Raw genomic sequence first — 27,956 nt, 5'->3', positions numbered from 1 at the left:
GAAAGCCATTCCCTTAGCCGGGGCATTCCTTCCTGGGAGGGGCATTTCTCATCATTGACTGTAGAATCTAAACCAGGGGTCCCCAAACTTTTTAAACGGGGGGCCAGTTCACAATCCTTCGGACCGTTGGAGGGCTGGACTATAGTTGGCCACCAAGCAATAAATAATAATAAATAATAATAACAATAATAATAATAATAATAATAATAATAATAATAATAATAATAATAATAAAAAGAGGATTGGCAGAGACTCTTTGGGCCATTGAGTCCAATCCCCTTCTGCCTTTGTGCACCGAAAGCACAAGCACAGCACCCCTGACAGATGGCCACCCAGCCTCAATGTTAATAATAATAATAATAATAATAATAATAATAATAATAATAATAATAATAATAATAATAATAATAATACAGGGTTTTGGAACACAATACTCCTGACCTCACAATCGTGTTAAAAAACAAAGTATGGATTGTTGATGTTGCAATCCCAGGTGACAGTAGGATTGAGGAAAAACAACTGGAAAAGCTGACACGATATGAGGATTTAAAGATCGAATTGCAAAGACTCTGGCACAAGCCAGTCAAGGTGGTCCCAGTAGTGATCGGCACACTGGGTGCAGTGCCTAAAGACCTTGGCTTGCACTTAAACACAATCAGCGCTGACACAATCCCCATCTGCCAGCTGCAGAAGGCCACCTTACTGGGATCTGCGCACATTATTTGCCGATACATCACACAGTCCTAGACACTTGGGAAGTGTCCGATGTGTGATCCAATACAACAGCCAGCAGAGTATCTGCTGTGGACTCATCTTGTTGTATTTCTAATAATAATAATAATAATAATAATAATAATAATAATAATAATAATAATAATGGTTGTAAGAGAAGAAGAGACCCCTTGGGTCATTTAGCCCAACCCCCTTCTGCCCTTGTGCCGTGGGGGCTGGATAAATGGCTTCGATGGGCTGCATCCGGCCCCCGGGCCTTAGTTTGGGGACCCCGATCTAAACCATGGCCGAGATACTATATACTTTTAATAAAGGACAAATACACAGTACCATTGTTACACAGGACCCCACATTGGAATGAATTATGGCATGGATGCATAATGTCTTTCCCCAGAAGTAGATCAAAGACCCTCCTGCCGTGGCTGTAGCTCCATGGTTCTCAACCCAGGTGTTTTGGCCTACAACTCCCAGAAATCCCAGCCAGTTTACAAGCTGTTAGGATTTCTAGGAGTTGAAGGCCAAAACATCAGGTCAAGAACCACTGCTGTAAAGGAGGAGGAAGGCACAGCTCCATCCCAACTGCCACTATCCTGGCTCTGGGGGAAAAGAAGAAGAAGCAATGCAGCTCCATTATTTCTAATCTCAGAAGCAGATGAAATCTCCATCTTTCCCAATTTCCACTGCCCTGGACAGAGAAAGGGAAGGAGAAGCAGTATCTGCTGAGCTTAATCTCCACTGGCACTACCATACTCTTTTGATTTGGTGTCATTTCTTGATTATATTCTATTTCTATTAGTAAGAACAGAAGGATTATTATTAACTGTGCAATGGGCACAAAGATCTAGAGTTTATTTTTGTCCTCATTAAGAAATAAAAAAAATATGGTAAATATTCAAAATGTGTTTCTCAGTGATTGAGAAATTCTGACAAAAAGCGTCCTTGGCCAATGAGAATCTTCACCGTTTGGGATCAAGCAAGAAAATCCTTTTGTTCTGCCATGAAAATGCTGTTTTCTGACCAAAAATATGACATGTAAGTTTTGCACATGAAAGATCCTGAACTCCAAACAGTCTTCAATCAGTGTGCACAGCAAGAAAGTAACTGCTAAAATTATTTGTTGCCTCTTTGAGAAGAAAATCAGCAAAGAATTTCATCTCAGAGCGAAAGTTCTCTGTGTTTGCTGAACAGTTGATTACACCAGGGAATTGCACTTAGGGAATTTGTGAGAATGTTCAACCCTTGCAAGATTATTTTTGCATAGGGTTGTTGTATGTTCTTCGGGCTGTATGGCCATGTTCCAGAAGTATTCTCTCCTGACATTTCGCCCACATCAATGGCAGGCATACTCAGATACCTCACAACCTCTGAGGATGCCTGCCATAGATGTGGATGAAATGTCAGGAGAGAATACTTCTGGAACATGGCAATACAGCCCAGAAAACATACAACAACCCTGTGATCCCGGCCATGAAAGCCTTCGACAACACATATTTTTGCATTACCAACAGTGAAGAATTCTGGGAACTCCAAATTAACAACAAAACAGGAGGGCTACACAGTTCCTTGGAGGATAGGTTTTGATTGCAAACCCATTTTAGTATCTTCCCAAAACAAAACAAGTACCCACAAAAGCCTTTCTAAAACTCAGTGAAGTATCAGAAGCTAAATCTTTCAGAGTGTAGAGCTTGAGGTGCAAACTGCATTAGATATGGTTATTTCCAACTGTACTATTATCGTACAAACAACAGGCATGCGCAAAATGGGAAACTGCCTTGGATTTCTCTCCTGTGCATAGTCCAAAATTAGGTGCCTTAGCAACTTTATTTATCATAGGGAAGTTGCACTGTTTGATGTTAGACTAGGCTGACAGATGGAAGCTAATTGCAGAAATAATATTCATCAGGTGATAAAAAAAGTTCATTGGAGCAAAAGGCACTTAGCGTAGACTCGAAGTTTATACATGCACATAGATATTTTCACAACCATCTAACATTCAGATTTATAATTGGACTTCAGGATGGGAACCATCAAATTCATTTGAAAAGAGAAATCTTTTAGTGAGACTCGGTGTAAGTAAAATGAGGATATGATTGTATTGGAAATGAAGCTGGATTTTGCTTTTTTCCTTACAGAAATGACAAAGTGTCCAACACTGCCAGACAGAAATATCAAGTTGTCCAAAACTTCAACTTGGGTCACACAATAGTCTCAAAACGTTCCTCTTCAAAAGGGGCTGGTTACTGGATAGGAGTGTATATGTCTGTCTCATGCAGACGTACAGGAGGCTAGCCCAACACCATGAAGGGCTTCTGGGAAGCTGACATCACCACTTGGATTGTCCATTGTCCAATCTGGTTCCAGGATCCCATGTATAGTTCGCACAACAGAATGCCTGTAGTTGTCCATATGGTTCAAGTACTACATGGGAAATACTGCAGGGAGAGATGAAGATATCTCTAGGTGATGGTCAGAACCTACATCAATCCCAAACTTTCTCACTAGAAAGAGTTGGTACCTGTACCATAATAAGCTTGCTATCCCTAGAAAAGAAACAGAGAAAAAAATAAAGACCTTAAAAAATTATTACACTGGCAACACACATTTTGGTGCTTCAGATGTTAGACCTGTTACTGGGTATATCTGACTTTTCAAAAATGGCACCAGTTTTTTCCTATTAGGTCTAGATTTTAGGATGCAAAGCATGTATTTTTGGTCAGTTGAAAGGCAGGTCAGGGAATAAGGATCCAGTCTGTGCTGGATGGGGCTACACTCCTCATGAAGCCACAGGTCCACAATTTGGGGGTCCTCCTGGACTCAGCATTGAACATGGAGGCCCAGGTATCTGAGGTGACCAGAAGGGCCGTTGCACAATTCAACTTGTGTGCCAACTCAACCTATTCCTAGGCCAGGCTGTGGCGCAGGCTGGTTAGCAGCCAGCTGCAACAAATCACTCTGACCAAGAGGTCATGAGCTTGAGGCCAGCCCTTGCCTGCGTCTGTCTCTGTCTCTGTTCTATGTTATGGCATTGAATGTTTGCCTTATATGTGCAATGTGATCCGCCCTGAGTCCCCTTCGGGGTGAGAAGTGCGGAATATAAATACTGTAAATAAGTAAATAAATATTCCTTGAGAGGCCAGATCTAGCCACAGTGGTACATGCCTTAGCTACACCCCATTTGGATTATGTTGGATAGAAATGACTGGACATTTAACCCATGGATCCATCATGTCTTATCCCCCCCCCCTTTCCTGCATGTTTCTAATATCGATTCGTAGGCACTAAATTAACGAATTTGATACAATATTTTTGCACATCCCTAGTTCCTAATATTAAGACATAACAGCTCTGGCTTTTAAAAGCTATTTTATATCTATGGATTAATTGTCTAGATGATTAAACTGAGGTTGTTATGCTTTGGACAAATTAAGAGATGTCATGGTTCACTGAAAAACAGAATAATACTTGGTAAAGTGGAAGGCAGGTGGAAAAGTGGAAGAGCGCACTTCAAAGGAACTGATTCACTCAAGGAAGCCAATGAGTTTGCAAGACCTCAGCAAGGCAGTTGATAGCCAGGGATCTTGGACATCCGTGTCAGTGAAAATCAACTGAATGGTAAATAACAATATTGTTTTGGAACCATTTTAGAAAATAAAATGTGCTTTTAAATGTTTTTAGTCCTGTTGTTGTGCATTGCTCATTGGTGACCTGGGCGGAGATAAAATAATGCAATGTAGTGCAGTACAATATATACATAAATCCTTATTGGACAATAGAATTAATTGCAAATATTAACTCCTTCCAAGCTCTGTTCCTGTGCATATAGGGTTCATCCAGAAGTTTCACAAACTCTGGCCAAAGCATGGGCAAGTTAGTTTGGAGACTAAAACTCCTAGAGTCCATCAGCCACAACCAGCATAGACATAGGAAAACAATACAGCAACATACAGAAGGCGCTCATTTCCATTTTTCCAAATTCTTGTAACTTGTCAATCCAAATGTTTGCTCATGGACAAAGATTTTATGTGTTTAATGAATTGTAGCTGCATTGGCTTTCTTGATCCTATTTTTTTATTAATTTGTGACTGCAGCAACTCATTTATTCATTCCTATTTGTTGGGATGCTATGCCTATTGAGTGCTATGAATGAGTGCTATGTTTTAAAACTATAATACATTTTTTAAAAAAACATGCAGGTTTGTGTGTTTTGACTTTCTATCTCCCACACACTGACTTGCTAAATTTCTTTTTATTGATTGGCTCCACTCAGGTAGTGAGGTGTGCCTTTCACCTGAAATTAAATATAGTTCTCCTTAAAATGGTTGGCCCACCTTGTCAATGATAACTATCTTCTAGGGCTTACATGGAGTCTATTATTTACCCAAGAGGTACCACAAAGAACAGGAGACGCAACCCCGGTAGAAATCCTTATGCAGCAATAGGTCCACAGATTTATCCGGCTCCATGATAGTTGTAAGCTTCATGTCCGTAAGTACAAGGCAGGCCAGTACACAGCTTCCTGCAGGCAAGGGAGAGAGAGTTAGAGTTGGTGGTCCTACTGTCTTTCAGTTCCTGCTCTTCATCCTGCTCATGTTAACTTCTATTTTGCTCCATGCCTTCTTCAACTGAAGTAATACAATTGACTGCAAGTGCTATCCCTTATTGCTCCTTAAAACTGCTCCTGCATCTTAGTGAATGTTCTTCTCAAATGAAGCAATGGGTAATTTTAGCAATTTTCTTCCTGCTGCAAAAAAAAGTCTTCAGAAACCAGTCCTCTTTGGGGGTTGTTGTATGTTTTCCGGGCTGTATGGCCATGTTCCAGAAGTATTCTCTCCTGATGTTTCACCCACATCTATGGCAGACATCCTCAGAGGTTGTGAGGTACAGAGGTTGTGTTCTCCATGTTGTTTAATATCTACATGAAGCCGCTGGGAGAGATCATTCAGAGCAGGGGTCCCCAAACTTTTAAAACAGGGGGCCAGTTCACGATCCTTCGGACTGTTGGAGGGCCGGACTATAGTTGGCCACTGAGCAATAATCATTATTATTAATACACTAGAGTCTCACTTATCCAACACTCGCTTATCCAACGTTCTGGATTATACAACACATTTTTGTAGTCAATGTTTTCAATATATCGTGATATTTTGGTGCTAAATTCGTAAACACAGTAATTACAACATAACATTACTGCGTATTGAACTACCTTTTCTGTCAAATTTGTTGTATAACATGATGTTTTGGTGCTGAATTTGTAAAATCATAACCTAATTTGATGTTTGATAGGCTTTTCCTAAATGCCTCCTTATTATCCAACATATTCGCTTATCCAACATTCTGCCGGCCCGTTTACGTTGGATAAGCGAGACTCTACTGTAATAATAACAATAATAAAAAAGAGGATTGGAAGAGACCCTTTGAGCCATTGAGTCCAATCCCCTTCTGCTTTTGTGCACCCAAAGCACAAGCAAAGCACCCCTGACAGATGGCCACCCAGCCTCAATGTTAATAACAATGATAATAATAACAACAACAAAGAGGGTTGGAAGAGATGCCTTGGGCCATTTAGCCCAACCCCCTTTTGCCTTTGCGCACCAAAAGCACAAGCAAAGCACCCCTGACAGATGGCCACCCAGCCTTAATGTTAATAATAATAATAATAATAATAATAATAATAATAATAATAATAATAACAACAACAACAACAACAACAACAACAACAAAAAAGAGGGTTGGAAGAGACCCCTTAGGCCATTTAGACCAACCCCCTTCTGTCTCTGTGCACCAAACGCACAAGCAAAGCACCAAGACAGATGGCCACCCAGTCTCAATGTTAATAATAATAATAATAATAATAATAATAATAATAATAATAATAATAATAATAATGGTTGTAAGAGAAGAAGAGACTCCTTGGGTCATTTAGCCCAACCCCCTTCTGCCCTTATGCTGTGGGGGCCGGATAAATAGCTTCGATGGGCCGCATTCAGCCCCCGGGCCTTAGTTTGGGGACTCCTGATCCAGCGTTTCAGGGTCCAGTGTCATCTGTATGCAGATGATGTCCAGCTCTGTCACTCCTTCCCACCTGTCACTAAGGAGGCTTTTCAGGTCCTGAACCGGTGTCTGGCCGCTGTGTAGGACTGGATGTGGGCAAACAAATTGAAATTGAATCCAGACAAGACAGAGGTCCTCCTGGTCAGTTGTAGGGCCAAACAGGATATAGGGTTACAGCCTGTGTTGGACTGGGTCGCACTCCCCCAGAAGACACAGGTTCGCAGTCTGGGTGTCCTCCTGGACTCATCGCTGAGCCTGGAACCCCAGGTCTCAGCGGTGGCCAGGGGAGCATTTGCACAACTAAGACTTGTACGCCAGCTGTGCCCATACCTTGGGAAGTCTGACTTGGCCACGGTGGTCCACACACTGGTTACTGTTTGGATTACTACGTGGGGCTGCCTTTGAAGATGGCCCGGAAGCTCCAACTAGTACAACGGGCGGCAGCCATATTAATAACTAGAGTGGCATACGGGGAACACACTACTCCCTTGTTAAGCCAGATCCACTGGCTGCCAATATGCTACCGAGCCCAATTCAAAGTGCTGGTCTCGACCTATAAAGCCCTAAACAATTCTGGCCCATCTTACCTGTCCAAACGTATCTCCTCCTATGAGCCTTCTAGAACCCTTAGATCATCTGGGGAGGCCCTGCTTTCAGTCCCACCAGCCTCGCAGGCACGGCTGGTGGGAACGAGGGACAGGGCCTTCTCAGTGTTGGTTCCTCGGCTGTGGAATGCACTTCCCAGCAACATTCTGCAGATTCCAACTCTCCTGGGTTTCAGGAAAGCCTTAAAGACATGGTTGTGCATGCAAGCATTTAATGAATTAGAATATTGATTTCACATGTTCTGGACTAAGATGAGGATTTTGGACAAATGGTTTTAACTTGGATATGTTTTAAATTTTGTATAATGTATTTTTATTCTATAATGTTACATTGTTTTTATATGAACTGTTGTTTAGTGTATTGATTGCAGGCATTGAATTTTTGCCTATTTATTGTAAGCTGCCTTGAGTCCCCTTGGGTGAGAAAGGCGGGGTAAAAGTGCTTCTTCTTGTTGTTGTTGTTACAGATTGAATGTATAAAATATTATATTACTATAGAAATATAAAACTTACAAATATAGAACTCATAAATTAGTTACTTTAAACTATATTATATACCATACTTTTCCTTTTTCCGTTTCACTGGGGTAAAAGTGTTGTAAATAAATAAATAAATAAATCTTTGAGGATGCCTGCCATAAATGTGGGTGAAACATCAGGAGGGAATACTTCTAGAACATGGCCATACAGCCCGGAAAACACTAAACAACCCTGTGATTCCAGCCATGAAAGCCTTCGACAACACATATTTGAAAATTTGACTATTTGCAGTTTGGGATTTATTCTGCATGTCATCTTTTTGCACAGAGAGCTGCGTTTTCATGTCAAGTAAACACAAACACTAGGCAGAAAAGAATATTTCTGTCCATAAAGTGCTGTTTTCTACATAAAAACATCAGAAGTGAGTTTTGTGTGATGTATATATTCTCCCATACCCTACTAGCCACCCACAATTGTAAATCTGGCAATTGCAACTGTAATCTTAATTATTTAATCAATTGTAATAATTAAATAATTAAGTTTGGGTATAATTATTCAGCTGTAATTAATTAATTGTGATTGCAATCTTAATGACTTTTAGAATTTGGATATGGTCCTGGCCCTAAACCAGTGCCTGCCATCAGAAATGAACTAGATGAGGACTAACAAGTGGAAACTAAATCTAGACAAGATAGGGGCACTCCTGATCAGTCAGAATGCGGATCAGAGTATGGGATTACAACTAATTTGGATCTATCAGATATGGATTAAGGTATTAACAACAAGTGTCACGGTTGTCCAGGTTGCTTATACTGATTCCTGATGTCACCTAAAATTAGTCTTCAGTTGGTTGATGCAAGGGTTAGCATTCAGGAAGTAGAAGAGATCAGAAATCTACTTCTAGTTTAGAAAAATTGAGTTCATAGAAAGGGCAATTGAGGAGGTTTGGAGGAGTTAAGGTGAAGTTAAAGGTTTTCCCCTGACGTTAAGTCCAGTCATGACCGACTCTGGGGGTAGGTGCTCATCTCCATTTCTAAGCTGAAGAGCTGGTGTTGTCCGTAGACACCTCCAAGGTCATGTGGCCGGCATGACTGCATGGAGCGCCGTTGGAGGAGTTAGGGGGCATGAAAGTAGTTGGAACTAAATATGGCATTCTGGTCATATTTGGTTCCAGTGCCTCAATTTGCCCAGCCTTGTTATAAGCGTTACTCCATCTTTTCTCTCTCTCATGTGAGTCTACTCCTTGTTTTGCTTTTTTTTTTTTTTTTTGTTATCACCAACAGTCAATCTAAAGCATGACAATTGTGTTCTTTCATTATGTGACTATATAGGCTATATATGCTATATATGACTATGTGAGCTCTCTAAAACCCCATACTTTTGGCCAGGCTATACCTCCGAGGAAAGGTTTCTGGGGTGCTGGAGATCAGAACACTGGGAAATGACATCCATGGAACTCTCTTAATTGTCCTTTCACAACTCCTTCCCTCAATGTGTCCCATAGCCACACTCATAATTCTCCAGTGCCCCAAGCTGCAGAGTCTTGGAAATCCCTTCGTTGAGATGCTGCCTGGATGAAAAGGTTGGGTTTGGATGTCACATTCTGTCACTGATATCCATAACCCTATATCTCCAAAATTTTGACGTCATAGGTCCGACTTATGATCACATAACTACTGAATGGGACGCCAGATGCTATTTCTAGTCTATTAGTGATGGGATGAACCCTCTCCTCACCAAGACTACAAGCCAGAGATGTATTTATTTGTAATGTGTGATTAATACAGTACCTGCAGTGAAGTTAGCTATGGAAGAAATCATGCCTTCAGGTACGCTCCTCTGCACACAACGCATGAGAAGAGCCCGAGATGTGACCAGTGAAGCCAAGGAACATAAAATAGCTATTACTAAAAGTGTCCGGACAATATTCAGATCTCCTAGAGGAAATTTAAGAAGAAGAATTACATAAGAAACTGCTTTACGCTGAATCATGCTCTTGGGAGCCAGAATACTGAAATTGTTAAATAATCCATATTTAAATCCACCCAGCCTAAGGTAGACAGTGGTTGTGTTATATCAGGGCATTCAATCAATGCTAGGAATCCATTCTGGCTGAGCTGTTCCACAATTTGTGAGACCTAGTCAAAGGTCTAAATCATATTCCCAAAATGGGTTCAGGACCTTGGCTAGCTCTCTTCAAATCAAGAGTAGCTCTCAAAAAACCCAGGATGGGTTCAATTCCACATGCAATGGAGCCATTTAGCATTGCTGCACTGAGCCAAGAAGCTCACTGGGTAGTCAAATATACTTCCCTCCCACCCTCTTTCTATCTATTTTTCAATCTTGCCTGCCTCATAATGTTGTACAGCTAAATCTTGACAATGTAGTCTCTGAAGAAGCCCTTTTTAAAAAACCAGGAATCTCCTAGCTTCCCACTCTTCCAAGACCCTGATCTTGAGCATCTAAGTGCATGCTCCTTTGTGACCTTCCTTGTTCCAGATAATATTATCTGTTGATAGGATTACAATAACTGCATGTCATTGTTATTTCACTGTACTGTGGTTTGACACTCACACAATGTGCCTTTTACTGAAATAAATGCACATTGCTTTGCTTCCAAAGACGTTCTGTGATAATACAGAATGCCAGGTATCTGTTTGCATAATTTATGCAAGATGCATGGTATTTTAAGGTTTTCAAAATAACCCTGTAAATAGTAGTGATGTGCATAGTATTTGTTTCATCTGTTTTATTCATCTATTCGTTTAGTATCGTCCATTTGGATGCACAAAACGAAAGATACAATTTTCAGACAAAACAAAAGGTGACACCAAAGAGAAAGCTGCATGGTCACCGTGCTTGCTTTTATTTTCATTTCATTTCGGGCTGCATAACAATAAGCAGGAACTGACAGAGGGCTGCTTTCCCATTACAGCTGATGTGTACCAATGGGTGTTAATACGAATATTAATATTAATAACAATAGTTACTCTAGGACCCTAAGCTGAGTCTGAGAGAGGTCTGCTTCCTCGTGACAGCTGATGTGTGCCAATGGATGTTAATAATAATAATAATAATAATAATAATAATAATAGTAATAATAATAACAGCAATAATAACAACAACAACAACAACAACACTCTGGGAATGACCCAAACATTTAAAAAGTTGGTGGGCTAAAAGGGGATGAAATGCCATCCGTGTGTGGCGGACGACAGATACAAAACTGAGACAAAACGAATGAAACTAAACTAAATGATCAGTGATTCCATACAAATGTGCACTAGTAAATAGTCTACTTGGCCTAGGACTTTAAAAAGTGCACCAGAAGCTGAAAATAACTAATACTCTATTACTAGTTTGAGTTGCTAATTCATTCCTTTCTCCTAAGGAGTGAATTAAAATTTAAGATTTCTAGTACTTTTACAGGAGATAACTTCACTCTTTTTCCAGGCAACTAACATGTGAGTTACATTTTAGCTATGGGGTGGCAGAATATCATATGTCTCCAGTGGTGACATGTAATTTGTCAAATGAACAATCTTAAGATTTTTTTAAAAGTAACTGAAATAAATTTTAGTTCCTTTTGAGAGACTATTAAGTAAAGGATATTTCTAAAGATGACTCTTTAATTATTACTGAATATTTCCTGGGCTTCAGGGATCGGAACTGTGATCTTTTTTTTTTTAAGTGACCTTCCAACCCTTGAAACACATGCATATTTTCATTTCCCTTACTTGTAGTTTGATAAATGATGTCACATTGGGAATGGAAACAGTAGGTCCAAAATCCCATTACAAAAGCTTTATCCCCTGAAGGATGCACAAGCCAATTGGGGGATACTGAGATCACCATGAGCAGAAAGAAGTTGAAGCAGGAGACAGTATAATGTACACCTTTGAAGATGCAAGGCACTGAAATTCTATCACAAATTCCAGACAGGGTGGTATGTCCTCTTTGAGAGAACCTAGGGAGAAAAAAGATATCCTTGTCATTTATACAATTTAGAAGTTTTGAGTTGCCTGGAAAATTTATATCTTGTCATTCAATCAAATGATTCCCAAGACACCTTGCAAACCATAACATAACCTCTTGCTTCACAATATCCCTTTCTTCATATATGTATACACACACATAAACACTAACAGTATTTTATGCTCTGGAATGGATGGTGTCAAGTCCTACTTCTCTTTGATCTTAAAGCACCTGGCAATTGGGTTTTTGTGCCCCCCTTCAGTAAGACTATTCCTTAACCAGTGGAAAGAAGGGGGAATAATAATACATCTCTTTTAAATGGCAGTACAGCTATTTTTCTATAGTTGGACACAGTAATAGGTGTTGTGACTCAGCCACAGGCTAGCCAGAGTCAGGATGAAGAAGAAGGGGATTTTGGTTTTCAGATACAAGAGTCAGCAGAGTCAGAAGCTGATGGCATAGAAATGCAGGCTGACTTAGAGGCTGGAGACTTGCAGTTTGAGCAGAATGAACTGTTGACCCCAGAAACTATAGATAACAGACAGGCTGACATTCCCATGGGAAATAATGAGCGAGAGAGTTCAGTCTCATCTCAGGCGCAAGATAACGATAGCATAAGCAATGATTTATCTAGGGAGGACCGTCTATCTTGGAGGGGTTCTCAGGTTCGAAGGAGTGAGAGACTGGCGGGAAAGAAAGAGGCCAGCTCTGGGAAAAGAAACGCCTTTCTGGGTTGCTTTTAAAAGTGTACTTTGCAGATAGCTTATTGTCAAAGTAAATCCTTGCTTCCTCTATGTGGATGTTCTCATCTCATGTGTTCCTGGATCTTTGTATTTTTGGGCCTTGTTCTTGGAATCTACTGACTACTGCCTTGCCTTATGGATTTTATGGACTAATTGACTTTTTCATGACTTATGATACAGTTGGATTCTTATTGACTCTTTCATTGCAACTTTGAAAACCTTTTTGATTGCCTGCTTGATTTATATAACTGCTTTACTTAATAAAACTTCAAAAGACTTTCTCCTGTGTCTGACTGAATATTTATAGCAAGGTGAACTACTCTGAGGTGCGACAATAGGCATCATTCATGACCTACTAGTGGTTCTCAACCTGTGGGTCCCCAGGTATTTTGGCCTACAACTCCCATAAATCCCAGCCAGTTTACCAGCTGTTAGGATTTCTGGGAGTTGAAGGCCAAAACGTCTGGGGACCCACAGGTTGAGAACCTCTGTTCTAGAGGTTTTCCAGAGATTCCTTGGAAGGAAGTCAGTGCTATAGGTCCAACAATAGAAACATAGTTGGAAGCTTCTCTTCTACTCACCATCAGATCTTCAATGGCCCAGAAATGGTAAGGAGTTGTAATAGCGGTTCTACTTTATGCGCATGTATGTCTTTGATGGGGAGTGTTCCTAACATTGGCGAGGAGTGTGTGTGACTGGAGAAGCATCTGTATCCAAACTCAAAATGATTGAATCACCAGCTGAGACCTTTTGGAGGATCCCAGTGGATCTGTGTATGATGTAATTATTCTGCAACTGCCCATAAAGACATTTGAATACATCTCTTAACTTTTCACCAGCCACAGGATGGCTGGCAAGGATGATTGGGTGCAATGACTCAACAGTTAGTCCAGCGTATGGTGATGTAGCATAGACATACATTTGGAACTACAGTAGAGTCTCACTTATCCAACATAAACGGGCCGGGAGAACGTTGGATAAGCGAATATGTTGGATAATAAGGAGAGGTTAAGGAAAAGCCTATTAAACATTAAATTAGGTTATGATTTTACAAATTAAGCACCAAAACATCATGTTATACAACAAATTTGATAGAAAAAGTAGTTCAATACACAGTAACGCTACGTAGTAATTACTGTATTTACGAATTTAGCATCAAAATATCACGATATATTGAAAACATTGACTACAAAAATGCGTTGGATAATCCAGAACGTTGGATAAGTGAGTGTTGGATAAGTGAGACTCTACTGTATTACACTATGCTGTGCTATACAGGATCCTGGCCTGATCTCATAATGCTGCATTATCTTCACTTTACCCAATGCTGGGGACATCAACAATACTTGCCAATGCGATAATGAAAGCCGATGATGAACATAGCGGTCTTCCCTTTCCTCTCCATTAGAATCCAGGGGAACCATGGAAGTCTTGAATCAATGTGTGTGAGATCTGTGCAAGACCAGATGAGGGACAACAATCTGAAGATTAATGCAATCAACACAGAAATATTGATCATAAGAGGAGTGAATGATTAACTCAACCTATTCTTGCAAATTTGTCCATTGGAAAGATGAGATGTTACTTTTAAGCCAAGTTTTAAAACATCTTTTCTTGATTTAGGCAGATGAGACTTTGAGCTATCTGAATACTTTTGGTGTGTTTCCATCATATGTGACAAGGCTGATCTTCCTCCATTTGTGTACCAGGCCCAGGCTGTGGCGCAGGTGGGAGAGCAAGCCAGTGCAATTAACTGCAATGAATCACTCTGACCAGGAGGTCATGAGTTCGAGCCCCGCTCGGAGCCTATGTTTGTTTGTCTTTGTTCTATGTTAAAAGGCATTGAATGTTTGCCTATATGTGTAATGTGATCCGCCCTGAGTCCCCTTCAGGGTGAGAAGGGCGGAATATAAATGCTGTAAATAAATAAATAAATAAATACACCTTGATTACTCCAGGGTAGGACTATTGTAATAGACTCTACATTGGTTCACCCCCCGAAGAATGCTCAGAAACTGCAGGGTGTTCAGGAATGTTATTACTATTGTTTTATTATTATTATTATTGTCATTATTATTATTAATAATTATTAATAATAATTATTATTATTTATATAATGACTTCAATGTGCATAGCCTTTGGGCGTTTTTTTTCTCTGCCCCAGTCTAGATCTTAGGATTAATAAATGCCTACGGTTATTCTAAACCAGTGGTTCCCAAACTTATTTGGCTGAGCGCCCCCTTTCCAGAAAAAATATGACTCAGCGCTCCCTGAAAAGGGGGCATGGCTTAGAGAGGTGGGCGTGGTTCCTGCTCAAGAGGGCGGGGCTGAGCCTCTCCTCTAGTCCAAGATGCAGGGCTGGGAGGGGGAGGGGGAGGTGGGCGGGGCCACAAATGGGCGGCCAGGACTGGTATGGGCGGAGTTATGAGCTCTGAGGCAGGGCTGAGCTTTTATCCCTGTCCTGCGGCGCCTGCCAGGACACAGGGGGTGTGGCTAGAGGAGGGGGCGGGGCCTCTTCCCAAGTGCCTGACAGGGCTGAACCACTATACCCCGCCCCCGTGTTCTAACAAGCTCCTCAGGGGAGGTATACAGAGGCTCAGCCCTGTCTTGCACTCTTGGGAAGAGGCCCCGCCCCACCCCTAGCCCCGCCCTTTAGCCCTAAAAGGCCTCTCAGGAGAGGTATAGAGGCTCAGCCCTGCCTCGGGCTCTTGGAAGGAGGCCCCGCCCCCTTCCCTAGTTCCACCCTCTGTGTCCCAACAAGCGCCTCAGGAGAGGTATAGATTCTCAGCCCTGTCTCGGGCCCTTGGGAAGAAGCCACACCCACTCCTCTAGCTCCACCCCCTGTGTCCTAACAGGTGCCTCAGGTGCTCAGCCCTGTCTGCGGCACTTGGGAAGAGGCCCCTCCCCTCCCCTGGCCACGCCCCCATGTCCTAATAGGTGCCATCACTGCCCCCCTGGATCTCTGCAGCACCCACCAGGGGGCGGTAGCACCCACTTTGCGAATCACTGCTCTAAACAGCTATAGTTATAGTAAAGTATTATCTATCATAGGAATGTGACAAATATCTGTCTGAGACAACAAAGATGCTGCCAATCAGTGTAAACAACGTTCACCTAGATGGACCAGTTATCCACTTTGATATAATTTAGATTTCTAAAAGCCAGAACTTGAAAATGTAAGTTTGGAGGAGTATATGTTTCAGAATCCCCTGGTCAAGCAGTGGAATTGATACTTCACAAAAATAACTTTTCAAGTTTTGTTTAGAAAGTAAATCTCTGGGTCAGTTAATCCAGCAGATGCTAAAACACACACAAGAGATTCAGGACATAATATCATTACAGAATGGCAAGTTTTCTTACCGAGAAGGCATTCCAGTTGAGAAATGCTTGACCTGATGTTGACTACAAATGAATCAGAGCTTTGAGTTTCCCACAGATGGTCCTGAATCTCCTCCCATGAGTGTTCTTCCACAGACTCCTCCCAATAAACTTAGACGCCATTGGCTGTATCAGTCCCAACTGCCATGGAATCTTCTTCACTGAATGCTAGAAAGTGCCTCTTATGTGGAAGCAAAAAAGGCCAACTCTGCAGGGGTGAGTTGCCATGAATACTTGTTTTGAGAACATGTGTAAATAGGTTTCCAGGAGCTGCAATCTTTCAGCACTACCTCTCCCACATGAAGGAGCACCTATGATGGGTTCGGTCTGCTTTAGGAAATGTATAGCATGTCTGAGTACATGCAGAGGGCCTTTCTCTAATGTATTAGGTAGCTGGTGAAATGACAGAGTGCTTCTGAGAAGGTATAGAACAGTGGTTCTCAACCTGTGTGTCCCCAGGTGTTTTGGCCTACAACTCCCAGAAATCCCATCCAGTTTACCAGCTGTTAGGCTTTCTGGGAGTTGAAGGCCAAAACATATGGGGATCCACCGGTTGAGAACCACTGGTATAGAACATATCTGGAAAATATCTCCTTGAACAATGGAATAAGGGGCAGGTAAGAACTTGGCTGATCTTTTCCTCATAACCTTCCTATGTTCTCACCATACCCCTAACTCTGCCTTCAAGTTCTTGAAGAACAATACAAGTAATAATCAGTATCCTGCAGAGCAAGAAAAATCTCTTATTTTATCTATTTGTGCCCCTTTGTCTCTTTCTAGAGAAGTAGTTCCCAACCTTTGGGCCTCCAGGTGTTCCTAACAGCTGGCAACCTGGCTGGTATTTTTGGAAGTTGAAGTCCAACACACCTGGAGGCCCAAAGGTTGGGAACTGAAAGCCTTGGGGCCTACCTTGACAAAAAAGTTTTACTAACGTCTCTGGGTGTCTCTTCGTTCTGCGTTCCACTAATTCCATCCAACTGCTGCTGCGCTGCAAATTACTCTGACAGGAACCACTGTTCTAGAGATAAGGCTACATTGGATTGACTAATGGAACAAATTCTTCGAGAGAAATTTGGGAATGTCAAGAAGTTGCTGAATATTATGGACATCAAAAATACTCATGAGATGTTGAATCATTATGGGATCATTTATAGTAGAGGTAGAAATTATGCAACCATTCAAATGTTAATGAACTGTAGGTCTCAGCAACTCTAAGCAAATGTTGGGAGATGTTGGGAATTATGTGACACTTGAGATATTAGTGGACTGCAAGACTTAGCAGCCCTAGGTAGTATAGCAAATGGTAATGGATGATGACCACCGCAATCCAGCCATCCCTGGAGGACTGCATTATACTTATCTCTGATCTATAAATTCACATTCAACTAAGAAATATCAATTCTAGGAGAGATTTTATTTGTAAAGTTTTCCAAGGTAAATATACACAGTCTTTGTCATGAAAATAAAGAAGTATTTTCCATTTGAGGCAGCAATTTTCTGAATTGCTGGGCAGTGGGGGGAGACCATCTTGCAAATGGGCAGGAAAATGCAATAGTTCAAACAAGAAACTTCTTGAAAGTTCACTATTACAGAGTGACCCATTGGAAGGAATGAGCTATCTCTACACATCCGAAATGGCTTCTGGTTAAAAGACAGCACCATTCACAATGCCTGTTGCCTGTCAAATCGGGCTCCTCTGCCAATTTTTAGCTCACAGTTAGGCATGCCTGTGATTATCCATATTGTAGTGACCCATGAACTACACAGCAGGACAATGTTGTATACCCCCTAATCTTGGCCCTCCTCTTTGTATCCTCAACTTTTCTTCTATAATCACACTCTTGGCTTGTAGCATGCTGTAGATACCTGGATGTTAAAAAGTAAGAAAGATCAAAATGTATTTGTTTATGTATTTAAAATATTTCTCTGTCTCCTAATATCCAAGGATCTTGGAGCAGCTTGCAATTAAATAAATTTAACATAATAAAGAATTATAATTTTAAAAATTAGGAATATATTCAAGAGTACATTAGTTAAAATCACACAATTTAAAACATGTTCAAATAATGTTAAATAAGTGGGTTACTGTTAGTGTTTCGGGCTGTATGGCCATGTTCCAGAAGCTTTCTCTCCTGACTTTCTCTCACGGTGGTTGTGAGGATGCCTGCCACAGTTGTGGGCAAAACGTCAGGAGAGAAAGCTTCTGGAATATGGCCAAACAGCCCAAAAGACTCACAACAACCCAGTGATTCCAGCCATGAAAGCCTTCAACAATACAATGTTAAATAATGTGACCATCTCATAACCTAGGTGGCTTTAATAAAAAGTCAGGCTTAGCACTGAAATGATTCCAAGGCAAACTTCGGCCCTACCGGATGTTAGGAGTTGTGGAAACTGAAGTCCAAAACACATGGAGGGCTGAAGTTTGCCCATGACTGATCGATACTCTAGAATCCATGCAGTTTGATACCACTAATTGCCATGGCTCAATGCTATGAAATTCCAGAATTTGTCATTCTGATTTTGTCTCTGCAATTATAATTGCCTTCCACATTCCCATGGCAGTTAAAGTGGTATCAAACTGCATTAATTCTACAGTGTTGATGCATCTTTTGGCAGCAGTTAGGCCTCCAGGGGAGACAATTCCACAACTGGGGTGTCACCACAGAAAAGGCCATCAACAATATTATTTTATTTATTTACAGCATTTATATTCCGCCCTTCTCACCCCGAAGGGAACTCAGGGCGGATCACATTGCACACATAAAGGCAAACATTCAATGCCATAACATAGAATAGAGACAGGGTTAAGATGCAGGCACGGGTTGGCCTCGAACTCATGACCTCTTGGTCAGAGTGATTTGTTGCAGCTGGCTTGCTATCCAGCCTGCGCCACAGCCCGGCCAATACATTCCCTTTTCCAGTGGGACACAGAAGATGGCCTCTATATTCCCATAAAGGGCCTTTAGTAAAGCCATGGTGAGCAGGCGATATGTCAAGCTCCACTGGTAGATCTTTCAGTATTCACTAGGATTTCCAATGTTACTTTTTCTTATAATAATAATAAATTTCATCCCTCCCTCTCAGCGCTTGGATTATTGTTTAAAAGTACTTTTGCTCTTGGTTCTGGAGGTGTGAACTTCAGATTTTTGGGATGAATACACAGTCATATCCCTTACTTAACAGCAGTGGTTCTCAACCTGTGGGTCCCCAGGTATTTTTCCCTACAACTCTCAGAAATCCCAGCCAGTTTACCAACTGTTAGGATTTCTGGGAGTTGAAGGCCAAAACATCTGGGGACCCATAGGTTGAGAACCACTGCTTTACAGCATGTCTACTATATGGGCTACCATAGATAGACACATTGCTGAATCTCAGGAGTCTGAACAATACAATAGATCCCATCAGCAGGAAATTGTCCCATTCATTCTCTGTGGGTTTCATTGTGTAGTTCCTGAAGATGCCCAAGAATAGAACAGTAAAGGATGCAACCCAATTCCAAGTCTCTGATGAATAAGAATGTCTCAGTACACACCCTGCTGAGCAAATGGTCAACTTGTATAAAGTTTTTCACAGATTGAGACTTACCTAAGGTGAAGCTTAGAGCACAAGCAATGCAACCAATGTAGAAACCACAGAATGGTTTAAGGCGATTTCCGTTTATGTCCACTATTGTCCTAAGCTTGAAGAATGTAATCAGCAGAGTACTTAAAAGCAAGCTTCCTGCAGGCAAGGAAGAGAAAGTTGGGGTTATATGTCAGTCTTCCCTTTGGGCCCACGCTTCTCATTCTTCCTCTTCATTGGTTCTTCAAGACTCCCGCCACCCAAACTGAACTACACACTACACCTCTTCTTTTCCCTTGAAAATTCAGCAACCACTGCCTGCCACTTCCCACTTTTAAACTGGCATTTTGAAAATGGATCTTGGCTTATGTCATTCATGGTATCTCCTCATTTCTAAGGAAATAACAAAGGACGCATGAGGAATTCCTTCTTGCTGAGTTCTGATGTGAACTGCCCAGATTCTCACCCACCAGAGAAAAGCGCAGACAGGAGCATTTGCCCTAAATATCTTGCACTCCTCTGAAAGTCACAATGTCGTTCTCCACTCCAAATGCATTTTGAGAAAAAGATTTTGTGAAAGAATGCGTCCAATTACAGTAGAGTCTCACTTATCCAACATAAACAGGCCGGCAGAATGTTGGATAAGTGAATATGTTGGATAATAAGGAGGGATTAAGGAAAAGCCTATTAAACGTCAAATTAGGCTATGATTTTACAAATTAAGCACCAAAACATCATGTTATACAACAAATTTGACAGAAAAAGTAGTTCAATACGCAGTAATGCTATGTAGTAATTACTGTATTTACGAATTTAGCACCAAAATATCACGATGTATTGAAAACATTGACTACAAAAATGCATTGGATAATCCAGAATGTTGGATAAGCGAGTCTTGGATAAGTGAGACTCTACTGTATTAGACCCAGCTAAAAGGAATCAATTGAGACAGCTATCTATGGGTGCATCTACACTGTAGAATTCATGCAGCTTGACACCATTTTATGTGCTATAGCTCAGTGCTATGAAATCCTTAGATTTTTTACTTTGGTGAGACACAAGCAGTGTGGATGCACCCACAGATAGCTGATGGAGGCCTTTTAAAGCTCATTTTCCTTTGTTTTCAATTCATGTAAAATCAATGTTATTTTCACTTGTCTCTTTACATTCAGCATTATGCTGGATGAAACAGCCACAGGCTGGATCTACACTGCCATACAATCCAGATCAAAGTACAAATTCTGGATTCAGGAACTGGATTATATGGCAGTGTAGATGGGTCCACAGTTACTTAGGAGTGAGTTTCTGGGGCCCCTTCTACACTGCCAGATAATCAAGGTTATCAAAACAGAAAATCCATATTATCTGATTTGAGCTGGATTATTTTAGTCTACACTGCCATATAATCCAGTTCAAGGCAGATAATGTGGATTTTATACAGCTGTGTAGAAGGGGCCTTAAATATATGAAAGAGAGAGAGGGGGGTGTGTTAGTTAGGGTTAGTCGTGTCTTAGATGTGTTAATCTGCAACATCATGTTGAACTTTTGTTAAATAAATTATTTTTGTATTATGCACTTGTGTCTCTGTGGCCCTTTCTACATTGCCATATAATCCAGTTTCTGGATGCAGATTAACTGCTTTACACTGGGTTATATGAGTTTATACTGCCATATAATCCATTTAATAATAATAATAATAATAATAATAATAATAATAATAATAATAATAATAATAGCAACTTTATTTTTGTAGCCCGCCTCCACTATATATAAAACAACATAAAACACATCAACAATATTTAAAACCTGGGCAATAATAATAACTGAATATAGAGATTAAAATTGTGCAGAACTATGAATAGGGCTTCTGGGTAGTATAAGGATGATCAGGGATAAGAGCAGAGGAACAATTAATCAACACATTAATCTGGATTCAGAAACTGGACTGCATGTAAGTGTAGATGGGGCCTGCGTATATGTGCACCTTTTACCTTTCAATTTATGGCAAGCCTATGAGTTTCTTTTGGTTTGTTTAGACAAAGAAATACTCAAGCGATAGCTTAGCCGACAGCACTAGACATCTCTTGGGGTCCACCATCCAAGTACTAATCAAGGATGACCTCACTTGACTTCCAAAATCAAATGGGATTTGATGCCATAAGAATATTTGGGAAAGGTTATTGGAAAGTTTGAACACAGAGGTACAAGGTTATTCAAGGACTCTGTTTCTCCGCTTTGCCTGCATGTGCTGGAGAGTGAAACTCATTCATGCAAAGCATGAAGCATCTGTACTATTATGTTTCTTATTCAGCCCTTTTGCAGCCGGGCACCTGCCACCATACCTGTGGTGAAGTTAGTCACACAAGAAGTGATGTTTTCATCTATGTCCCAGTCGACAAAGATCTTAAACATCTCCCACGACGAAAGCAACGCAATTAATCCAACCATATTAGTTAGTACAGACAGGGCCTGAGCAGCATCTAAGTAGGCTAGAGGACATTTTAAAAGAACAATTAAGTGTTGTTACAAATGCCCCCTTCACTTTCCTAGAAATACATATATAGCTTTACAACTTTGCATTTCTAGACACATCCTAGGGCACATCTGCTACCATGTTCCTGATCCTAATCTACATCATGCAGATGGGGACCTAGAGCAGTGGTTCTCAACCTGTCTGTTCCCAGATGTCTTGGCCTTCAACTCCCAGAAATCCTAACAGCTGGTAAACTAGCTGAGATTTCTGGAAGTTGTAGGCCAAAATACCTGGGGACCCACAGGTTGAGAGCCACTGCCTATATGGGCTACCATAGGCAGACAAATTGGTGAAACTCAGGAGTCTGAACAATGCAGTGGATCCCATCAACAGGAAATCTGCTCATTCATTCTCTGTGGGTTTCATTATGTAGTTACTGAAGATTCCTAAGAATATGACAGTAAAGGATGCAATCCAATTCCAAGTCCAAACTACAACTCCCAGGATTCCATAGCACTGAGCTGTTGAATTGCATTAGAATGAACACAATTTAATAGCACTTCCGCTGCCATGGTTCAATGTACCCATCGGTAGTGTAGATGCACTCACTGGGAGTGAAAAGGCAAAACAGGCCAAGGTTATGCAAGCAAGTTTCCACCATCTCCTACCCTTGGAAGTTACCTTGGAGACTTATTCCTAAGACCCTGATAATCTAACTAAAGATTCTCAAATACCATTTATTTTCAGACTTTTGCACTTCAAATTCCTCTGCTTCAGAAGTGGGAATCATGGAGTCCTCCAAATATTGTTAGAGTGGAAGCCCCACCAGCAAACATGGAGGGTTGCTGGGAGTTGTAGTCCAACAACTCTCAGAGGGTCACACAGGATAACAGAAGCATGGAGTTGGAAGAGACCTCATAGAATCATAGAATCATAGAATAGTAGAGTTGGAAGAGACCACATGGGCCATCTAGTCCAACCCCCTGCTAAGAAGCAGGAAATCGCATTCAAGGCACCCCCGACAGATGGCCATCCAGCCTCTGCTTAAAAGCCTCCAAAGAAGGAGCGTCCACCACGGCCCCGGGGAGAGAGTTCCACTGTCGAACAGCTCTCACAGTGAGGAAGTTCTTCCTGATGTTCAGGTGGAATCTCCTTTCCTGTAGTTTGAAGCCATTGTTCCGTGTCCTAGTCTGCAGGGCAGCAGAAAACAAGCTTGCTCCCTCTTCCCTATGACTTCCCTTCACGTATTTGTACATGGCTATCATGTCTCCTCTCAGTCTTCTCTTCTGCAGGCTAAACATGCCCAGCTCTTTAAGCCGCTCCTCATAGGGCTTGTTCTCCAGACCCTTAATCATTTTAGTCGCCCTCCTCTGGACGCTTTCCAGCTTGTCAACATCTCGCTTCAACTGTGGTGCCCAAAATTGGACACAGTATTCCAGGTGTGGTCTGACCAAGGCAGAATAGAGGGGGAGCATGACTTCCCTTGATCTAGACGCTATTCCCCTATTGATGCAGGCCAGAATCCCATTGGCTTTTTTAGCAGCCGCATCACATTGTTGGCTCATGTTTAACTTGTTGTCCACGAGGACTCCAAGGTCTTTTTCGCACACACTGCTGTCAAGCCAGGCGTCCCCCATTCTGTATCTTTGATTTCCATTTTTTCTGCCGTAGTGAAGTATCTTGCATTTGTCCCTGTTGAACTTCATTTTGTTAGTTTTGGCCCATCTCTCTAGTCTGTCAAGATCGTTTTGAATTCTGCTCCTGTCTTCTGGAGTGTTAGCTATCCCTCCCAGTTTTGTGTCGTCTGCAAACTTGATGATCGTGCCTTCTAACCCTTCGTCTAAGTCGTTAATAAAGATGTTGAACAGAACCGGGCCCAGGACGGAGCCCGGTTCTGTTCATGGGCCATCCAGTCCAACTTCCTGCCAAGAAGCAGGAAAATCGCATTCAAAGCACCCCCAACAGATGGCCATTCAGCTCTGCTTAAAAGCCTCCAAAGAAGGAAACTCCACCACACTCCGGGGCAGAGAGTTCCACTGCTGAACAGCTCTCACTGTTAGGAAGTTCTTCCTAACGTTCAGGTGGAATCCCCTTTCCTGTAATTTGAAGCCATTGTTCCATGTCCTAGTCTCCAGGGGAGCAGAAACAAGCTTGCTCCCTTCTCCCTATGACCTCCCGCTCACATATTTGTACATGACCCTCAACCTTCTCTTCTGCAGGCTAAACCTGCCCAGCTCTTTAAGCCACTCCTCATAGGGCTTGTTCGCCAGACGTTTGATCATTTTAGTCGGCCTCCTCTGGACACATTCCAGCTTGTCGACATCTCCCTTAATTTGCGGTGCCTAGAATTGGACACAGTGTTTTTCCAGGTGTGGTCTGACCAAGGCAGAATAGAGGGGTAGCATGACTTCCCTGAATCTAGATACTAGACTCCTATTGATGCAGGCCACATATTCTATTCATGACAATAGGTAGTCACAAGATAGGTAAACAGGCCCAGTGAATCAAAATTTGGAGGATGAATCAATGTTGCTTATGCAAATCTCATAGATTACAAAAATGTACTTTAATATGCATTCATAATTACAGTAGAGTCTCACTTATCCAACATAAACGGGCCGGCAGAACGTTGGATAAGCAAATATGTTGGATAATAAGGAGAGATTAAGAAAAAGCCCATTAAACATCAAAATAGGTTATGATTTTACAAATTAAACACCAAACCATCATGTTATACAACAAATTTTACAGAAAAAGTAGCTCAATACACAGTAATGCTATGTAGTAATTACTGCATTTACGAATTCAGGACCAAACTATCATGATATATTGAAAACATTGACTACAAAAATGCGTTGGATAATCCAGAATGTTGGATAAGTGAGACTCTACTGTAGGTTTAATTGGACACACTTGGTCCCTTTGCAACATTATTTAGAAATGTGCTTTTGTTATGCGCTGGCTGGAATGTATTATTTCCAATAGGTTTTAGAGTTGCTTGTCACAGGAGCCCCCGGTGGCACAGGGTGCTAAAGCACTGAGCTGCTGAACTTGCAGACTGAAAGGTTGCAGGTTCGAATCTGGGGAGCAGAGTGAGCACCCGCTGTTAGCTCCAGCTTCTTCCAACCTAGCAGTTTGAAAACATGCAAATGTGAGTAGATCAATAGGTACCACTCTGGTGGGAAGGTAACGGCGCTCCATGCAGTCATGCCGGCCACATGACCTTGGAGATGTCTACGGACAACACCGGCTCTTTGGCTTAAAAATGGAGATGAGCACCAACCCCCAGAGTCAGACACGACTGGACTTAACGTCAGGGGAAACCTTTACCTTTACTGTGCCCATTCACATGACAGAATTAGATTACCATGGTTCCACTTCAACTGCCATGGCAACATCCTATAGAATCCTGGGACGGGTTGTTTAGGGAGGAGCACAACTAGTGCATCACCAAACTACAAAGCCCAGGATTCCATGATATATTGCCATGGCAGTTAAGACAGAATATAGTAGTATATTCATGTACTCTCTCTGCATTATTCTTTGCCAACTTTTTGTCCTGGAAGTAGGATGAGAAAGGAAGCTAGCTGTACGTCTCTCACCCCCAGGGTCAAAAATTTCATTACAACCAAACCGATCGCAGAAGGTCCACAATCCCCTCAAGAAATAGCCATCCTGAAACGGGTACCACAGCAATAGAGGAGTTACAGTGGCAATGAGGAGCATCGCAAAGTTGATGGAGGACACTGCACGGTAGACCTTCTTCTGAGATTTCCGCGAAAAGACCTTGAGGAAAAAGATAAAAGTCTAGCATTAGATATTTTATTTCGTGCATAGATTACTCTCTTATTCCATCTTTGTGGTTATCATCTCCTCCACAGGGCCAGTTCCTCTTCTCTTGGCTTGTCCATATCTCCATTTTCGATACAAGTTTGTGAAAGTTAGACAGCTGCAGAAAAAAAGCAACTTATGTAGTGCTGGAAGAGATGTCTACAGATACCACTGACTTTAAAAATCACAAATAAATGAGTTCAAGCACAAATTAGGCTTGAAATCACCCTGGAAGCCTATCTGGAAGACTATCACACTCTGGGCATATCACGAGAAGACAATACAAATAGAGATAGACCACAATATAGAAGAATAGACTCAATGAGGTAAGTGATGGGTAGGGTTACTTAAGAGTATCTTATTCAAATAGTTGCCACAAGCTGGGCTTGTAATTTTTGTTAATTGCCATACAATTAACAATATCACTCAGTTGTTAGAGTTGTCCAAAATTTCTGTGTTGAATGGGTTTCAACCAGAGAAGTCAGCCATAGCAGAGCACTTATATTAACCAACCTGGACACATTATATCAGAACACAGAAATGCTGGACCGCTCTAACAACCACCATGTCAGACCACAGAGAGAAGCCATTGAAATCCACAAGCATGTGGACAATTTCAACAGAAAGGAGGAAACTTTGGCTACCAGTATTTTAAAAACTCAATAATCCGGGCAGTAAATAAAGAACAATACTGTGAAAATGAAAATTCCAGACAGGAAACAATCAAGGCCAGCTAACCCAACAAAAGATTCCCCCAGGCAGGAAGCAGCCAGGCTTTGAATCTGCAAGGCTATCAATGCTAATCAAGCTGGCCAATTGCAACATTCACACCTGCCTCAAACAGACAAGAGTTCTTTCTCCCACCCTGGACATTCTACAGATATATAAGCCTCACTTGTCTAGTTTCCAACAGACCTCACAACCTCTGAGGATGCCTGCTATAGAAACGTGGGTGAAACGTCAGGAGAGAATGCCTCTAGAACATGGCCATACAGCCTGGAAAAATCACAGCAACCCAGTGATTTCGGCCATGAAAGCCTTTGACAACACAAATAACTGAAACTTTCTCACAGCATTGAGTAATAAGAATGAATGACTTTCAAAAGGTTAACTTTCACAGCTCTGCTCCTTACCAGGAGCAAGTCAGAATTATATCTCTGGGTTAAACAAGAAGGTCTTACGCACGGCCATATTTTGTGGAGTTACCACTAGCTGTCCACTTCTGATAATAAAAGTCCTTGCAGCCGGCTTCTCTCCATACTGTTCATTCAGCAGACACAACTCTGAATGGTTTCTATGCCGCCTTTGTGACATTTTCAATGATGTCACAGATTCTATCCTATGGCGACCTCTCTGCAAAGCAGTTCTATTGGGAAACATGGTAGATGTGGTTGGCCAAAGCCTACTTCTAAGACTGAAAGTGCATCAACATTGTGGAATTAATGGAGATTGACTCCACTGTAACTGCCATGGCTCAGTGCTATGGAACCATGGGAACAAGAGGTTTATTTATTTTATTTTTATTTATTTACAGTATTTATATTCTGCCCTTCTCACTCCAAAGGGGACTCAGGGTGGTTCACAATGCACATATACATGGCAAACATTCAATGCCATTAGACATACGACATATATAGACAGACACAGAAGCAATTTAACATTTTCCAGCTTCCAGCTTCATGAGGATATGCTTGATTCTGGCCAAAGGGGGAGCTGCCGCTTTACCGTTCACTTATGACACCGAGTCCTTGATGAAATACTTCCTCATTCTTCCGCATGCTGCTGGAAGATTTTATGGTGCTGTAAATTAGTTAAATTAGCCTCCCTGCATAAAGCAGTAATTAAATTTTCTACTTGACAGATGCAACTGTCTTTTGAGTTGCATAGGTCAACAGCAAGCTAGGCTATTTAATGGTCGGGAGCTCAATCCGACTCAGGCTGGCTTCGAACTCAGTAGTGATTTATTGCAGCTGGCTACTAATCAACTGCACCCCAGCCTGGCCAGGTTTGCCAGCCCTCTGTGTAGGTCTTTTCCCAAATTGCAACTCCTGGGATTCTGTAACATTGAGCCATGGCAATTACAGTGGAGTCAACCTCCATTCATTCTACAGTGTAGATGCAGCC

At 41.6% G+C, this 27,956-nt stretch overlaps 1 protein-coding gene across 4 annotated transcripts; it reads right to left on the bottom strand.

Moving 5' to 3' along the window:
- Positions 1–2,668: 2,668 nt before the first annotated feature.
- On the bottom strand, positions 2,669–27,180 carry LOC134293713 (uncharacterized). Of its 4 annotated transcripts, none has more exons than XM_062962071.1 (9): positions 27,018–27,180; positions 25,604–25,787; positions 21,871–22,017; positions 19,553–19,687; positions 13,937–14,038; positions 11,606–11,835; positions 9,659–9,805; positions 5,093–5,248; positions 2,669–3,272 (listed from the first exon to the last, which is right to left on the bottom strand). In XM_062962071.1, exons 1-6 carry the CDS (start codon positions 27,144–27,146, stop codon positions 11,717–11,719), a joined length of 816 nt encoding a protein of 271 aa, XP_062818141.1. In that variant the 5' UTR covers positions 27,147–27,180; the 3' UTR covers positions 2,669–3,272; positions 5,093–5,248; positions 9,659–9,805; positions 11,606–11,716. The 4 variants fall into 4 exon arrangements, with proteins under 4 accessions (XP_062818141.1, XP_062818140.1, XP_062818143.1 ...); XM_062962070.1 differs by having other exon boundaries at positions 5,111–5,248; XM_062962073.1 differs by lacking the exons at positions 19,553–19,687; positions 21,871–22,017; positions 25,604–25,787; positions 27,018–27,180 and adding an exon at positions 15,947–16,496 and having other exon boundaries at positions 5,111–5,248.
- Between the last annotated feature and the right edge of the window lie 776 nt (positions 27,181–27,956).

The sequence above is a fragment of the Anolis carolinensis genome, unplaced genomic scaffold (genome assembly GCF_035594765.1).
Source record: "Anolis carolinensis isolate JA03-04 unplaced genomic scaffold, rAnoCar3.1.pri scaffold_10, whole genome shotgun sequence".
NCBI lineage: Eukaryota > Metazoa > Chordata > Lepidosauria > Squamata > Dactyloidae > Anolis > Anolis carolinensis.
This window is presented reverse-complemented; position numbering and strand designations above follow the sequence as displayed.

Bases quoted from the DNA above. Each gene is read 5' to 3' on its own strand.
- LOC134293713 (XM_062962071.1), bottom strand. From the start codon at position 27,146: ATGTCACAAAGGCGGCATAGAAACCATTCAGAGTTGTGTCTGCTGAAT. The intron at 14,039-19,552 runs GTAAGTCTCAAT...GGTCTTGCACAG, and splicing joins TGCTCTAAGCTTCACCTTAG to ATCTCACACACATTGATTCA. The intron at 11,836-13,936 runs GCAAGTATTGTT...TTTTCTCCCTAG, and splicing joins CGGCTTTCATTATCGCATTG to GTTCTCTCAAAGAGGACATA.